This window comes from Denticeps clupeoides, chromosome 12 (assembly GCF_900700375.1).
Source record: "Denticeps clupeoides chromosome 12, fDenClu1.1, whole genome shotgun sequence".
Lineage (NCBI taxonomy): Eukaryota > Metazoa > Chordata > Actinopteri > Clupeiformes > Denticipitidae > Denticeps > Denticeps clupeoides.
Genome location: NC_041718.1, coordinates 1,613,988 through 1,632,203, shown reverse-complemented (window position 1 = coordinate 1,632,203; position 18,216 = coordinate 1,613,988). Strand labels below are relative to the sequence as shown.

The 18,216-nt window shown below is 41.6% G+C and overlaps 1 protein-coding gene across 1 annotated transcript in view; it reads left to right on the top strand.

The window, feature by feature from the left end:
- Window positions 1-18,216, top strand: part of cntn2 (contactin 2) — a 40,507-nt gene that overhangs the window by 777 nt on the left and 21,514 nt on the right. The window contains exons 2-3 of the mRNA XM_028997909.1: window positions 9,446-9,522; window positions 12,731-12,872. Coding sequence (XP_028853742.1) covers window positions 9,465-9,522; window positions 12,731-12,872 — 200 coding nt within the window. The 5' untranslated portion in view covers window positions 9,446-9,464. The remainder of the gene's footprint in view (window positions 1-9,445; window positions 9,523-12,730; window positions 12,873-18,216) is intronic.

The window sequence follows — 18,216 nt, the reverse complement described above, 5'->3', positions numbered from 1 at the left end:
GTCCACCTCTTTGTGATTTTCAGATTTCAGATATACTTGTATACAGTGATTTTTGATTGAAGCAGTCTGAACCCGTGGAACAAAGTGTGTCTTTGATAGTCTTCATCACACCCCCCCAAACCCCCATGGCCGGGGCTGTTAACTCCAGTAAAGGTCGTCTTCCATATAGAACCATGCAGTGTGACTGCAGCTATAAGACTGGACACTCTTTTTGTGTGAGTGTGTGTGTGTGATCTCGGTTGGCAAGTGCTTCTTTGTTGTGTTCAGTCCTTCTTCATCTCCTACATAAAAGTAGCCAAAATATGTCTATAATTCAGAGTTAATAATTAATAATTGAATGACATTAGCGATAACAAATAAGTAGGCCACAAGTATATTGGTATAATCAATGAAAATGTTATTTTATTGTTTTATTGTTTCCTCGTTAAACTCTTATTAAACATTACAGTTGTCTAGTTTGTGGTCCATTGATATAAAATTCCAAAAGCAAGGTAGTCACAGTTAGCATATTCCATCTGAATTCTGCTTACATACGTAGAAATAGGTACTTGTGGAACAAAAATATATAATTTTTGTGTGCTACCAACTTTTGAGAATTGCAGCTAAAAAGCCCTACAGGCTCAGTGACCGGGTTTAAGGAGGGCAGATGTCCGTCGGGGGTCAGTCTGCTGCTGGGGGGGAAATTAAAACCCAGCCGACCTCTGGGGGTAAATGACATAATGCTGGATCATGCTGACACGTTTTTTTGTTTTTTTTCAAATTTATCTCAATATTTGGTTATTTTCATTGAAATAAGTGAAACTATGAAATCACCACATTTGAATTAAATTAAACGGAATTGATATTTCATTTGTAACATTTATATATCCTGTTTCTTGTCTGAAGTAATCTGGAAATTGAAAAGGTTATATTTAATTCTGTTTATTCTAAACAGAATAAAAGTCCTGATATTCCTCAACCTATGTATATGTATAATGTGTGTGTGTCAAAAGCATCCCCCTTCTAAAACGAACGTCCCCCATTCCATCCTTTGTGCTATTTTATCAATGAATGCATAGGTCCATGAAGTAAAATATGATGAGCGAGGGTGTGAATAATGCGCGGGCCATTCTATTTACCTCAATAAGCAGCATAGCAGGTGACGGCCCATGGCATATGCAATATATGCAAAAGCTAAGGGCGCCATCCATTCAGGTGCCACAAACGAAGGAAGGAAAAATAATTGTTTCTTAAAACATTTGTATAAATGTGTATTAATCTGAAAAGTCAAGACAACAATTTACCTGCATAGTAAAACCTATTAGTTAGTAGTAGTTACAATAATAATGATACGGGAGTTTCTGCTGAGGCCACCGCGGTGATAAAAAATCTTTAAATCTTGTATACTACTTCAGGGCAAGACATCTGTCATGTTATTGACATTAAAAGACACAATAATAATACAAATACAATCATGATTATAATGATTCTCTAACTGAATCATGCAAACGTATCTTATTGATAACATATCTTACTTCATGCACACTGTCTCCTCTTCAATCTTTCAGGGTCTCTCAAGACCTTTCCATTCCAATTAATTTCTTTTTCATAAACCATTAGCCACAACATTTATGTTGAGGGAAGTAGGGTGCATTCAATATGCATATGAACACAGCATAAGTTACCTTGGTTACCAGAATGTTCACATTCACAATCGGGCATCTCCATCTAGTGGTGCTTCCTTATATGACACTGAATATATATAAATATATATGATATGACACTGAATATGTGTGTGTGTGTGTGTGTGTCTGTGTGTGTCACGGTGCTGGCAACATGGTAGTGATGGAGGACACATAGTCTTGACTTCACAACACAGGATTTACTAAAAAAAACACAGTATAAGGACAACACACAGCAAAGCACAGCACAATACACCCTGACATAGATGGGATACATTCAATGACCAGGCAGCAAAAAAACAGCAAAGAAGTACATTTAACCTGGATACAATTGGTGAACACATTTAGGAAATCGAGGGCACACATATACGCACAATACAAAACTCTGGAATATGGGACCAGAGCACCTCCCAAAGTCTGAGTCCTGAGTGTATATGTATACATACACACACACATATATTTTATACAGATTATACATAAATTGTCCATATAAGTGTTACAGGAGTGTCTACTACGTAATATCTGGCTCATATTCTACTTTAGTTGAGTGGCAATGCCTCTTATCCAGAGTGCTGTGCACACAGGAAGTCTCATCAGGAGTTTGGGGCTCAGCACGTTCCCCTTTGATTCTGCCCTTCAGCTGTCCGCTAAACCCAGCCAGGATTTATCAGCTGTGTTCAGAGTAGCTGACCATGTCTTGCTCCTAAATGTGTGTGCATGGAGTTGAATTGAACACTACATGTCCTGAATTATGACACTACTCTGGTGGATTGTGGATACCAATTATCCAATTTGTGCTATTTTGCTTACTTATGTTCTTGTGCTGCAGGCACAGGCTGCCTCAATGCTAATGCGTTTATAGAAAATGTCTGATAATTCATCTCCAGACAGCCTTGCATGGTATGAAAGCGCAATAGAAGTTCATTTTCTGTCAGTCTCAGATGCGGCTTCCTTTCATATTGCAACCAGACTGTTGTGCCAGGGCCACAAAAGAATTGGTTTGCAAATGAACATGCTGCACCTCTCTGGTTTGAAAGGAGACAGATCTTCCTCACAGAGCATGCAAGCGTGCATGATTTATGTGTTGTTAGGTTTAGAGGGATCTCGCATTCTGATAAGGTGGAGCATCTGGCTTGGGTAATAGACCACTTCCAAGGCCAGTGCCCAGAAACCTTTCTTATTGGGGAGGGAATAATGAAATACTGGTTAAAATGTTAATATTAATGTTAGTTTTGAAATATTGATTCAATTAATGGCTAATTTTCTTTTGTTGGTTCCTGTTTGATTTTGGTTGTTGTGCATTGTTCCATGCTCTTCATTATTAAGATGCAGCTGAACACACATGGATTTTCATGAAGTGACAAGACGTTGAGGTGACAGCTGATGTTGTGCTGTTTATTCCATGTTATGCATAAAACATACCTCAGCATAATTAAGGACAAGCTCTTCGCGCTTGCACAAAGCCGTTTGTTTCCACTGAGAGGGAACGAAATGACAACAAGGACCAGGGCTTGATTCTGTCTTGAGACTGTGGGGAAAAGTTGGATTAAAATGGGATGGATGGATGAATTGTTATTCATTTTGTGGAACTGCACTGCACTGTTTTCCGGTGGTGATGGGGTTAAAAAATGTCTTGCAACAACAAAAGTAATAAATCAGACATATAGTGTATTATGCATCTGTCACTACACCAGCAGGCATTTCACTTTTGTCCCAAGCCACCTTTCATTTTCATTTTTGTCTCTCTAACCATCTGTGTAGCTGTTACTCATATAGTCAGATCCTTAAGTCCCACGACGCTTGGAGACATGACAGAACATAAGGGACAAGGCCAATATTTGTGAGCCCTGGCTCCAACAATTGGACTCAGAGGTCAGTAGGTTATGGTGGGTTGTGTCTCTGGAGGAAATTCCGATCTGTTTGGTGGGAAAAAGCAGCACACAGCACATTTTGTCTTTGTTTCTGTTGCCTTTCTCAGTTAACCTTGACATTATAATCACAAAATCGTGTTGAATTATGTATCATTTTTGGAAACAGATTTTAAATCACTTAGCAAGTTTTCTGTCACTTAGTATGTCTCAGTTCAGCTGTCTGGTTCTGCAGAGCCGAGAGAATTGGTGTTAATGTAGAGCAGAATATGATTAGAGCATTTGAGAGGACCTTGTTCAGCCCGTTATGAAATTATCACTTCCATGGCTTCCCCTACATTAAAACTGAGGATATTTCAGAACTGCAGACTCACTGAGTTTACAAGGCCCTGGAATAATGCAAACTCGAGCCAAACTGGCTGTCCTCCTGGGAGCAGGGCAATTTTATCTGCATGTCTGCCACCCTTCTGGTTCGTGGACCCTATTACATTTTTTTTCTTTTCTAATGAAAAGCTGGAGGTCACGTCAGAGGAGAAAGGGCACAGGGGTCAAAAATCTTAGGGCCAAAAGGTCAATGGACTTGACATCTGTAGTGCCAAAGATGTCCGTTTGGGATAGAGGTGTCATGCTAGAAAAGAATACTGCTCCTAAATGGATGAGGGTCTCAGGATCTGCAGGGGGATGAGCAGTAAACAGGGGTCCAGGCATGTCTTACATAAAGACATCCTTCAGCGAGAAATGAGGGAAGCTCATAGGCCTTCCATTGTGTCCCCATTCTCAAACACAGACGCTGCGTTGTCCCTTTGATTTAGGAATCTGCCACTAACTTTGTCCAAATGAAGTCACCGCACCGTGCCATCACTTTTCACTCTGAGCACGCCGTCACAGAGGATGCGTACTCGAGACAAGCGCCCCATTTGTCTCTTAAAGGGCTTTGTTGTCGATCAGTCTGTGTTGAGGGTGCTGTAAATAGTGTAGTACATACTGAGCTTGCAGAGGTTTGGTGTTGGGTCCACTATTGGGTCCACTAGTGCTGTTCTAGTACTCTCCAGGGAGGCTGATGTTGAAAATAAACACGAAAATCTAAAACACGAAAACCCAAAAATCCTCAAAAGCTTCAAATAGCAAATAGTTTTATTTAAATATAGTGTAAAAAAAGAACTTAGTTGGAACTTAAATGTGCTTAGTTGAAACAGAACAAAGAAAGTAAACTGTGCTCAGAATGCACTAGCTCAAGAGGGCACCTGCAGGTCGATGAAACACGTGTTGTGGGTTTTAGGAGTATATATATTCTTGTTTGGGTGCCCAGACAGGCACCAGCTTGAATGCCATCTGCTGAGGGAAAGGGGCATTATCTCACATGGATGAGAACATGAACAGGTGGCGTGCATGATTCCCGCAATGGTCTCATGCTGCGCTGACATGGCTTTCTCCTATAGAGAGCTTAACACACAAGTATGAACAATTTCTACCTCCGAGGTACATATGGTACATCAATCTTCCCCCTACTTATAACACTGAACCGTTTACATGATACACTCTTGAAGGAGATCTTACGATTGTGGGGGAGCATTTTGCATTTCGCACTTGTGGATGGTAACTAGGTTATAAGATACAACACTATCATGACCTCCTGATGGAAAAAAGACTTTCTGAATATAGCAGAATTGTTGAACTACTCCAACCAAAGCCTATCAGAACATGCCATTACTCCCTTTGTTAAATCTGTTTTGATTTTTGATCCACTGATGAACGTATCTGAGTTTAAATGAAGTTTTCAGTTAATACCCTACACTCTATATGCTCCTGAGTCTCTTTTTGTATTACAACCTGGCTACAGGTTAGGCTGCATACTTGATGTAAAGTCAAGTACCTTTTAATTGTTTGATGTAAATTAATATTTCAAATAAATTGTACATGAATACTGTCAGGCGAGCGATTGTGTTTCAGCAGAAAAGAAAAACCCCAGTGCGGAGAACCCCTATCTGCTCAGCATGAGCTGCAACATCCGCAGACAAGCAGAAAAACAAGATCAGACAATCAGCAGATGATGAGGAGGCCTTGCAGGCTAAAGCAAATAATGACTGAGCGACTGGGGGCAGCCATCTATAGGAGTCGCGTCACCCCACTTCCTCGTCGGTCCTGGTCATGTGACATATACAATAAAAGAGGACGCTCTTTTAACCTGGCCTGAGGTAACAAATCCCTCCCATGCTGAATGAACCTGCAGTGTTGTAGTGCTTATATCCAACATGAGCACTGTGCACATTGTTAAAAGATGTAAAAATTGTAACATTTTGTCATGATCCGGACCGGCAGGGATTACTCCGAATCCGGAGTCCGGACCGGAGTTTCATGTTCACCTGGTGTATTTATATAATTGTATAAAGCTATCCTGTTCATGTCTGTTCGCTGTCGGGTCATTGTGCGTGTAGATGTTCCCCTGTCTTGTGAAGTTTGTATTAAACCCCTGTCCTGTGATCGTGCGAATGCATCCTCCTTCATGCCATGTCCAGCCCACCCGTGACACATTTAACAGCGTGCCACTAACTTTAAATGTGATTTTGTAGGTCAGAAGTAAGTGTGATTTCACAGCCTTAAAATATTAACTAACCCACAATGTTCCCGACCACACCTCATTTTAAAAACTTCACTCCTACCCACGAAAGATCATTTGCATTTTTTTAAAATGCTGGTGCATTAAGCAGAAGGTTCAACCTTCCACTTTTTTTTTTTATTTTTAAATGAGGCGACCGACTGACAGGATGAGACATCAAAGCAGCTGTCAGTAAATAATGCATCACCCAGGCAACCGCTGCCCTGACAGGGCTGCTCAGTTCAAACACACTTAGTCTGCAGCCAACTGTGACGCCTGTTCAGACGGGTTAAGACATTGGTCGTCCCCTCAGGCCTGTCTAGTGCCGGGGACACTGGGGGTCTGGCATGATGAGACCAAACTCCATCTGCAGTCAACTGGGAGCCCTTTGGCAGGTTAATGGACGCCCAAGGGTGGGGCAGAGGTCTGAAAGAAGCAGCCTGCCTGTCACTCGTGAAGCACCAGCAGCATGAGGATCATGTCATGCTGAAGCTGAAGCTCAGTTCAGGTCAGATGAAGGCCTTGATACTGATCTGGCCTCTAAGGGCTTTACACTCATCATGCCATTTTGCATGGTCATGTTAATAAACTAAGCATTTTAAACTGTACATTTAGTTTATACAAATGCCTTTTCTTAATTTAATGTTAAATAATTACTTTTACATTTACATTTACAGCATTTACCAGACGCCCTTATCCAGAGCGACTGTAACTACAATCAGTAGTTACAGGGACAGTCCCCCCCTTGGGTTAAGTGTTCAGGGTTAAGTGTCTCACTGTAAGTGGGGTTTGAACCTGGGTCTTCTGGTTCATAGGGGAGTGTGTTACCCACTAGGCTACTACCACTTTTACTTTTCAGACATGTCTTAAATTAAATTAAAGGCAGAAATGACGAGAGTGTATGTTTGAAATGTGCTGCACAGATCAAGCAGATTATTGTTGTTATCATGAGCAGAAATGTATGAATGTGGTTAAATGCTTTGTGTTGAGTTTGTTAAAAGCTGCTCTCAGAGGCGCTGACTGTTCTGAGGTTCAGAGTTAAAGGTCCATTCAGAAAGAAGGGAAAAATGGAAGAAGGAGGAGAGTGCACGTGCAGCTCGGGGTATATTTTGTATTCACACCTCTACTGAGAATGGTTTGATTTAATGCACCTTCATTCACTGTGGTTTTTATTTATAAGCCTCCATAGATTTGGACAAATCCTGAGTGCCGAGCACAGCTCCCGTAGATGCACAGAAGGAAAGAACACATAAGTCGAGGTGGTTCAGAGCATAAATATAAACATAGCATCATTAATATTAATACATTGGGCAGAATAGGATGACAGATTGGGGGGAAACCAGATGGGAATGGGTGCACAGTAGAATGGGTACACAGCCTATAATGAACTTGCCAGATTTTAGGGGAGTTTTCAATTTCTTGTCCATTCTTGGAGTTATTTTGCGAGCCGTTGGGTGTCCGTTTTGCTACACAGATAATCCATCTGAGTTCCCTGTAGTATTATTCCTGCATTTCCTCCTCTCATTAAACCCCCAGGGAAATGAGCTTTATTTCTGACTGTAGTCGATGACTTTGATGTCGAGGATGAGAACCACATTGCTATGTCAGCAAAAAGCAGAAAATGATCTAACAGACTCGCCAGCTTTTTACTGTTTTCTTTTAGAGAGGAGCTCAGGGGCAGACTGTGGTTTTGGCTGATGGATAGCATATCTTTTAGGGTTTTAGAGTGTCTGGTGGGACAGCAGTACACCTTACTATTCTAAGTGGCTACAATCCTCCACCTCCTTCCAGGATGAGCATTAAAAGGGTTAAAAAAATACAGTAGAAGATTTTGAAGTGACGCCATTAAAACACCAAATGAGTAAGTACGTTTTGGAAGAGTGGTGTCCATCGTTCCTGTTTAGGTGTTCTAGAGATGCTGTTGCAAGGTTTTCTTTCACATTTTTCTTTACCGGTTTAAGTGGTTGAAATGATGAACCAGCAGAATCACTCTATAAAGGTATTTCTGTGCCCTCCCCCATCTGGCCTGGTCACCACCTGCTGGGAGGAACCTTTTCTGGGAAGCACTTACAGCCTTACTGCCTATGGCCCTTATATGGAGAATGACATCTATTTTTTTGTGGAAAGGGAGGCAGAGAAGATTTATGTTTTTATGAAACTTGAATATTAGGATTTTTATAGAGATTTTTTTTTTGCATGTGGTCACTTACAGGAAGTGTTAGGTTGCTCAGAACAAAGACATAAGCACATTTATTTTTGCCTGAATTCATATGATGCAAATGATTTTTTGATGAACAGACAGAAATCAAAATGGGATAACAGACATATTGTATATCTGTTATAGCAAGAGTGTGGACACTCAGACATTCATGCTAAATACATGAAATGATTCACTATGTAAAGAGTTTTAGTGCAAATGAAAGGTGAGAATTGTGACTGGGAGGTGTGACCCGTGAGCAAAGGCCTACTAGACACCTTTCAAACAGTGAGTAGAATGAACGGGAAGGTAGGGAGGTGTGCCGAAAGCTCTGAAATCGAGCTCTGGTGAGTGCTGGTGTGTTGATCTATCATGGTTAAGCAATTAAGTTGTTCATTTTGTCTCAAAAGCATCCAGGTTCTGCCTCATGGTATCAAGCACAACACTAACCCAGCCTTAATACAATTTATTTAAAATGCCACTCCACAGCAAGGAAGTAAGGGGGCTGTATATATAATCGTATATAACAAGTATGCAGATCTTACTATTTAATCTGGCCAGGATAAATATTTAGCAAATTTTGAATTACTAGAAACTCTTAAGTCTCTGAAGATGTTTCTTCCATCTGAATTTCTTAAATTTAGTTCTCTGGTTGGTAATGGAAGTTTGAAAAACTGACTTTACACAGCTATGCATCTCAGGGACCGCACACACACACACACACACACACACACACACTGCTGCAGTGTGACATCCTGTACTGTACTGTGAAGTGAAGTGGATCATAAAGTGTCAGAAATAAACACTGTGAATATCAATGTAGAGGTAGACAGAAGTAAATAAATGCAAATAAATTACAGTCATCCAGTGCCAGAAAGAATACAAAAAAGGACTTTGTAGTTTACTGTATAATGTACCAATAAAAATGTTGATGCTCAAGCTTTCTCTGTTTTCATCTATTTAATCTAGAGGTGATTATAGAATGTAAATCTCTTGTGGAGGGATTCACAGATTGGCACCAAGGCTAAAGTGTGTCATGTGTATATGTTCCAGAGTGTGCTGATGGCTGTAAGAAGTTGTGAAACTGGCTAAATCAAGTTGTAACATTGTGTTTCTTTCTCAGGTGTTGCTCTAAGAGGAAGATGGGGTATTTATCCTGTCTGCTTATTCTCACTTCACTTGCTTTGACCTACGCTGTTGGTGAGTACACTATATTCTAAAATGGCCTGTTACATCTTGGAAATGTGATTTGTAAGGATTTAATATACAGAGAAAATCTAATATGATTTTGGCGAGGTTTTAAGTTTGCTTTTTATAGTGCGTTTGCCAATCATAACCAGTTGATGGAGCATATTACTGTAATATATACAGTACAGGACAAAAATGTTTGTACACACTTTCTCATTCAATGTGTTTTTTTATTTTTATGACCATTTACATTGGTAGATTCTCACTGAGAATCTACCAATTCTGGTCTGTATCAATTTTGGTCTGTACTGTATTAATATAACAAAATCATTAATAGCACTTGATATCTACAGTATTGTACATAAGTTTCAGGGAGGAGTAAAAAAAGCTGTAAAGTAACAATGTTTTTAAAAATCTAAATAACAATCTGTTCTTTTTTTACAATTTACAAAATGCAAAGTGAGCAAAAAATGGCAAATAGTTTTCTTTAACTATAAAGGATTTCCTTTATCCTTATTTGATTTCAATTATTCCTTATGATCACAGTTGAAACACAGTTATCTACTGAAACCGGAACAGATGTGTCAGGAAAAGCCAAACAATGTTAAGGATCAATCCAGCCAGAGAAACTTAAGATAAAAAACACATCAGTTTTCTTTTGAAATCATAAGATGTCCAGCAGTGCCATCAGTTCTGAACTGGCACAAACCAGCCAGAAGTAGAGCCAAAAAGCCATACCTAAATGCCAAACGTAAATTCCTGGTCCAGAGTATAAGGAAGTGTCCGGATTAAGACATGAAAAAGGAAGGAAGTGGGAGCTCTGGAATTTGAAATGTTTGACTGTAGCATTTATGGAATGGAACAGGAGATTTATTCAGGCTTAACGGTGCCCTGCAATACATGCAGGTATGATTGGCCCCAAATTTGTTCTGCAGCAGGACAACAACTTCAAACACACAGCCAATGTTGTTAAGAACTGTCTTCACTGTAAAGAAGAACAAGGATTCTTGGGATTCTTGGGAGAGTGTATGCAGAGTGTATTTTTTTTTTTAGATATTGTCAGGTAGAAAATGCCCATACAATGTGCAGCAGCTTCTGAATTATTTGCCTTGTTGTGCTTTCCTCTCCTTGCAGTCTAACTTGCAGCTTCATGCAGCGCGTTGCAACACAGTCAGAGAAACACCATTTAAATGCAAAGTGTTTTTCGAGGGTCTTGCAAGTACTTAAATGCTAAGGGCTACAGTAAAAAAGAACACAATAAAAACACTGGTGCATTTACTTTGGGCTGATTAATGAGTTCCGTCCCTTTTATATAGAGCTGCTATAGGGCGACCAAAGACAAGGGCGTCTGGAGTGTGCACACTTTTTATTCAACAATTTAAATTTCCTCCTATTCCTTATTCACAGCAACATTTAGATGTCAAACCGATCACCACAGAAAGTGTCTGATGTGTACGAATTAAGGCACTGGGGTGTTCCTCTGGGAGTGTGCGCAGGGGGATGCATCTGACAAGGGTGGGATTAGGAGTCAATTAAATATTGATGGTGTTATTTTAGCAGGACGACGGGATTTGGGTTTTGTGAGGTGTGCTTTTTGGACTTCCTCCCTTTGCAGTTGAAATAATGTAGTCTTCCATGAATGATTAATGCACATGTTCTCAAATTCTCACTGAGTGTGCAGTGGCAGTAGCCTGAATAAAGGACTCTTGTTTCAGTAAGAGACACATTCAAAAACAGTACAAAAAAAATTGCATTTTTCATTGTCTTTACTCAGAAGGTATTGAACATTGCTTCAAAAAAAAAAAGTTTATGTTAATCTTTCCTTGACCAGCTATGTGTTGTGCAGAATTATTCTGACCAGTTAAACAACACTGAGTTACTGCTCAGAAAAAAGTCTCATGACATGAAAATTGAACATTAATACGAATTCCCATAGCCTTTCTGTGGTCCTGCAGTGGCTAGAAATGGTGATAGGTGTAAAGAGTACTTTGGTGATTCTGTTTTGCCGTTCAGAGAGAGGCAGCTATTACGATCGGATCTGGAATTTGTCCCCTTTTGTCATCATAAGGGGATTGGTTACCTCCCGTCATGCCTTTTCTGGCCAGAGAATTTCCCACCCTTTCTCTTAAAAAGGAACTATACCGACCTCATTAGCATTTAAAGCTACAGACACTGGAATGGCTCATCCTGGGGAAACCTCATTGTGGGACTGGATCAAAGTGGCTGTAATTCTGCACCAAGGCTGAATTTCAGAAAGAGACTTCAGATACAGTATTAAGGGACAAACAAAAGCAAGTATTTAGGAATGTTCTTGTTTTCCTTTATAAGAACATTTAATAATGTATTAATAGAAATAATTATTAAATGAATAAGAAAACGTTATCAATACACATGTAGTGGAACCCACATTTGCTGAGGCAGATCTGTAGAGCACTGACACTCAGTGCCCAGTACAGACACAAAGCCAAGAAGGCCACAGTCTCTTCTGCCTTCAGGCGTAGCGAGTTGGGAGCAGGCGCAGGTCATTCTGGAGAAGGTGCACAGGAACTTCCTGGAGGCAGGTGTGAGGACTGCAGACTGAAGTTCCCCCAAAAACGACATAATGAGCCCACTTACATCAGCCATACCTCCCTATAGGCTCAAAGCCTCCAAAATATGTTTCTCAAATTCCTGAACGCCATGAGCCTCTGCCAGGAGGAGAACAACACTTGTGTGAGGATGACCACCCACTATGATACCTACCTCCTCTTGTTTACTGTGCATTTTGCATAATATAGATTTTTCTGAATGATGAGCACACTGTTGTGATGAGCTGTAAAACATTTTAATTACCAATTACCGGAGGAGGCTAGAGAATATGCCTCCAATGAATGGGACTTATAAGATAATTATGAGCATGTGCCTGTGATTTAGACATTTTATTATGCATTCCAGGTTGGGACGTGTTTGGATGGAAAAGACATCAAATTTACAAAATAAATCTTTTTACTTATTAACCAGAGTGCGATTTGCTGTGCATTAACCTGTCCATTTTCTGATATTTATTGAGTATCTATTTGAAATCAAAATTCATTATGCACCAGTGAATTAATTCTATGCTGAGCTTCACTGGAGCTCATTAGCAGCAGACATTTTCCAGAATCATATTACCTAGGATGTGCTTAAAATGCAGAGACTGGTAAACACTGACTATATGTGTGTGTATGTGTGTGTGCGGCAGGTGGGGATGTGTGTGTGTCGGGTCACGACAGCGGGCCAGTGTTTGAGGAGCAGCCCACCGGCCAGATTTACCCAGAGGGTCTGACAGAGGGGAAAGTGACCCTCACCTGCCAGGCCCGGGCCAGTCCTGCTGCCACATACAGGTAATAAAGTCCTGCAGCTGAGCTGTTTCATGCTTTTCCTGCATCCTCAGCTAAACTGGATCAGCAGTCAAATCTCTTTCTGTCAACAAGGCATCATTTTGTTCTACATAAAGTTTTTAGTCACTGTACTGGACAATTTGAAACGTTTAACTAAACCAACATCTACTTTCACTGAAGCTTTCAATTAAGAAATGATCCACTCTACAGTCTGATAAAAATAATAATAGTAATATTACAAATAATAATTCACTGTGTCAAAACACTATCTTTGTTTTGTTGTCATGGGCAGTTCTTTAAACAGTACGATTTTGGATTAATCAAACTAGCTGTATTACTAGCTATATACTAGGATCAATTGAATATAATAGTATTAGGGTAGTGGTGGCCTGGCGGTTAAGAGGGTTGACTTGTGATTGGAAGGTTGCAGGGTCAAATCCACCAACAATCAATGTACCACTGAGGTCCCTTTGCTCAAGGTACCGTCCCCACACACTGCTGCCTGCTGCTCTTTGTGTTGTGCCCACTGAGCGCTGTGTATTACATATGATGAATAATCATTTACATGATAAATATATTTTCTGAAACAGCTTATCATTTTACGATTGCATGCCACTTTCATAGTAAAGTTCTGTCGCTTTGGATAAGCTTCTGATAAATGCTGTAAAATGCTGTAAATGTTTACAGTTATTTGTATTTATATTTCTTATGAACTGTCCTATCTATTATTCCTGTTCTTGTATATTAATTGCACTTTTTCTAGGACTAGGAAGATAAAAGGTGTTCATAATTTAGTATGCATCTATGCATGTATTCATTTATGAGTTATTCATGTGCAGTGGATGGCTCTGTCTCTGTGAGATAATGATGTTGCCACATGCTGGGGAGCACGTCAGCTCGCACGGTGCACGTCACAGACCCGGAACCAACATCTGAACTGCAGCACATTTCAGAAAAACATTTAGCCATGAAACCACTAATGAATGGTATTAAGTGCAGTAGCATGGCGATCTCAGAGCTGATGCCAGATACAGCTTTTTATCACTGGCCAGGTATGAGTCTAAAATAGGTGTAGCACACTTGGCTAAATTAATAACCAGTGCGGGAGAGGGTTGTGTTCGTTCACTCCTTTATTGCACAACTGCAATCACACACGAAACTCAAATGAACAGCGCGAACTCGGCATGCACGCTACTCCGGCTGCCTCTGCTCTAATTCAGCGGCCGTGTAGAGCACTCTTACACAAACTTTTTCACAAAACATACTTTTACAGACATATTTGGTACACTAACATACATGGCCTTCTGTCTAGTACTGATTCAATCTCAAATCGCTCCTGTACAAAACACATTATATACAATAATTAAAACACTTTACTTTCATTTTCTAAGTACAGGTTCCATCCATTCATAATACATGGGAACATGACTTTTCACTACGCTCATCGGTTGTCCTTTTTCCTCTACACGTGTCTCTGCGACTGATTCGCTTACCTGCAATCACACACGAAACTCAAATGAACAGCGCGAACTCGGCATGCACGCTACTCCGGCTGCCTCTGCTCTAATCCAGCGGCCATGTAGAGCACTCGTCCTACTGTTCCTTTGGTGCCGCCCTAGTGGTGGGTGTTCGGTATGACATTTGCAGAATGCAGGAATTATACATACAGTTTTGCCATGACTCTGTGACCAAACATACAGGATATTAGGAAATACAAAAAAAACACAATGGGGGAGGCCCAGAATGATCCCAAAGTGTCCAGATCCCTACACTCTACCCCCATGAAAAAAATGCCGTCCGGGCATTCAGATACCCACACATCAAATGAGAACTCACAGAATTAACAAGGTTATCAGGTTAAGAGTCAGTAGTCCATAGAAGATGAACACAAGATACATTGCTGCAACAGTCCCGTTTATGACATCTGTCTCCCGTTAATGTCATAAGGTTGCTGTGAGTGTCATTGTGCACGATGACAGTCCACAGCTGCCCTGTCCATAGCCAGGATGTCCGTATCTTCCCTGAGAGTAAAGCATACTCATCCCACAACCTATGTTAACACTACCCTGTAATATTTACAATGTAGTACCATCTTGATGGGTAATCTGAAAGAATCAGTACAATTGGAACTAAAGAACTAACATTTTTTCTTTTTTTTTTTCACTACTAACAGGATTCTCGATTAACACAATCAATTTGAAACATCAACCAACGTGGGCTGTCCCACTCGATCATAAGTGAACATCTGTTTCAATTTTCTCTGTCTTAAAGGATACCGCCGTGTTGTTGCCGATCTGTAGTCATCTCTTTCTTCTTCGTGAGACTGGACTCCGCAGTCTGCATCTGACGTGTTAGCGTCACTGTCTGTGTTGGTCCCTGTAGGGTCTGTGTCTTCATTGATTCCCTCTCTTCTGTGCTCCGGCTGGTCAAAGATGTCCCTCTCTTCCAGTGTCTCCATCTCTATCGCTTCATCATTGGGGTAGAACGGGGGTGCCTCAGCTCTGAGTGAGCTTCCCACCTCGTCCCCCAGACTCTGTACCTCAGACCTGATGACATACTCCCCCTCCAGATCTTCCAACTCATCCTCTGATTCTGACTCTTCATGTGGATGATTGTCTCTCCTGATGGGTTTCGTCTTAGCTGCTGGTAGCATCGTTTCCTTTTCTGTCTGTAAGAAGTCACAGGGCAGCAAGAGGTTTCTATGCATGACCCGAACCCGACCTTTCCCATTCTCCGGCTGTAGTTCATACACAGGGCTATCTGGATGCTTGCGCTGTGTGACTACATACACTTGATCTTCCCAAAAAGATCTGAGTTTTCCAGGTCCTCCCTTCTCATTCAGATTCCGAACCAACACTCTGCTTCCAATCTGTAGTTCAGCACCATGAACTTTCTTGTCATACAAGGCTTTTCCTCGTTCATGCTGCTGATTGACTGTCTCCCGTGCTATCTGGTAAGCCTCCTCCATGCGAGCTTTCCACTTTTTGGCGTAATGGTTCTGTGACTGATGTTTTTCTTCCTTGTCAAGGCCAAACATGAGGTCAATGGGGAGTCTTGGGTTACGACCAAAAAGTAGAAAATAAGGAGCAAAGCCTGTTGCTTCATTCTGTGTGCAATTATAAGCATGCACCACCTTGGCTAAGGATGACTTCCAATCTGTCTTGTGTTGTGCTGTTAATGTTCTAAGCATGGCCAGAAGTGTTCTGTTAAAACGTTCCACCTGCCCATTTCCCTGCGGGTGATATGGCGTTGTCCTTGACCCCCTCACCCCACTGTATGCCTCCAATTTTGCGAACAGCTTATTGGTAAATTCCTTACCCTGATCATGGTGCAGGCGCACAGGGAATCCAAATCTCAACACAAAGTCTCCGAATATCTTCTCAGCTGCTGTCTTTGCTGACTTGTTTCTGCAGGGGTACGCCTGCGCGAACCGCGTAAAGTGGTCCATCACCACCAGAATATATTCGTACCCTCCTTTACATTTCTCCAAATGCAGGTAGTCAATTGAGACTAACTCAAAGGGATGCGAGGTAGCTATGTTCACCAAGGGAGCTCGAGCTGGTCTATTAGGCCGTTTGCTCTTCACACAGCTGCACACACGGTTGATGTAATGTTCTGTATCCCTTTGCATGTGAGGCCAATAGAATCGGCTTCTTACCAGGTGTAGTACTCTCTCCACCCCTAGATGACCCATTTCCTCATGAAGTTCTTTGAACACCAGCCGGTGAAACCTCTCCGGCAGGACCAGCTGAGATCGAGTAGCTGTCTTCCGATACAGTAGCCCGTCATCTTCCAAGAGCAATCTCTTTTTCTCTCTGATCAAGGCAGTTATCTTGCTCTGGGTCTTTTGTTTTCTGATTTTTGGCCAATTCCCCCGTGTAACATACCCTATTGCCTCACTAAGAACTGGATCGTTTCGTTGCGCTTCTATCAGTGTCGACATGGGGATCTGTGACACCGAGGCGGTTCCTCCCGCGCTGTCTCCATTAAGCAGGGTAGAGATTGTCAATGGGCACAGCCATGGGTCGCCTCCTTCGCGTTGGATGGACAGGACCTGCGTCACACTCCTCATAACCTCTGGGGAAACATCATGTGAACATGCCTGCATATATCCTTCCATGTCAATAGGCATGCGAGACAAGCCGTCTGCATCCCTATTTGCTTTTCCTGGGCGATACTTAATTGTAAACTGGAAATCAGCTAATTCTGCTACCCACCTATGTGTAGTGGCATTCAACTTTGCAGTTGTGAGGACATAGGTGAGAGGGTTATTGTCGGTATATACAGTGAATGGTGGGGAATAGTAGAGGTAGTCCCTAAACTTCTCACATATGGCCCACTTCATCGCCAGGAACTCCAGTTTGCCAGAGTGAAGATGGTAGTTTTTCTCTGCAGCAGTTAAAGTCCTGGAGCCATATGCAATGACCCTCAATTTCCCTTCTTGTCTCTGATACAGGACTGCCCCAAGCCCTTCCTGGGATGCATCACAATGCAGTACAAAGGGCTGCTCAAAGTCTGGATAGCCCAGCACAGGGGGCTTGGACAGGAAATCTATCAGCTGACTCAGTACTTGTCTGTGTTCATCCTGCCACTTGATTGGGTGTGCTGAGGAAAGCTGAACTGTTTTCTTCCCTTTCCTGTTCTGATATTTTCTGTTCCTGGGTTCTTCTGCTGCATTACTCAGGCAGAGTAGATCATACAAAGGTTTTGCTACTCTGGAGAAATTAGGAATATAACTACGGTAATATGACACAAACCCCAAGATCTTCCTTAGTTCTCCGACTGTAGCAGGTTCTTTCTGTTTTAAGGCTTGCACCGGGGCCACCTCTGCTGGATCCATCGTGTGTCCATCTTTCGTCACCATCTTCCCTAAGAACCTCACTTTATTCCTGAAAATGTCGCATTTCCTGGGTGTTAATTTCACTCCATGGACGATATATCGACTCAGAACACGTTCTAGATCATGTAGATGTTCTTCGAATGACTTCGAGTGGACCAAGTTGTCATCCAAATAAGGTAAGCATACCTCATCTCGCAGTCCGGTTAAGCACTCCTCCATTGACCTCTGGAACTCAGCTGGGGCTGAAGACAGTCCAAAAGGAATTCTGACCCATTCATATAATCCCCATGGCGTTATGAAGGCAGTGAGAGGGCGGCTTGACTCCTCCAGGAACCCTTGATGATAGGCCTTTCCTTGGTCTAACACTGAGAACCAGGCGCTGTCTTTCAGGCTATTTACCATGTCTTGGATGCGCGGAATTGGGTGACGGTCTGGAATCGACTTTCTGTTCAATTCCCTGTAGTCACAGCACAACCGGAGACTGCCATCCTTCTTTCTTACACAGAC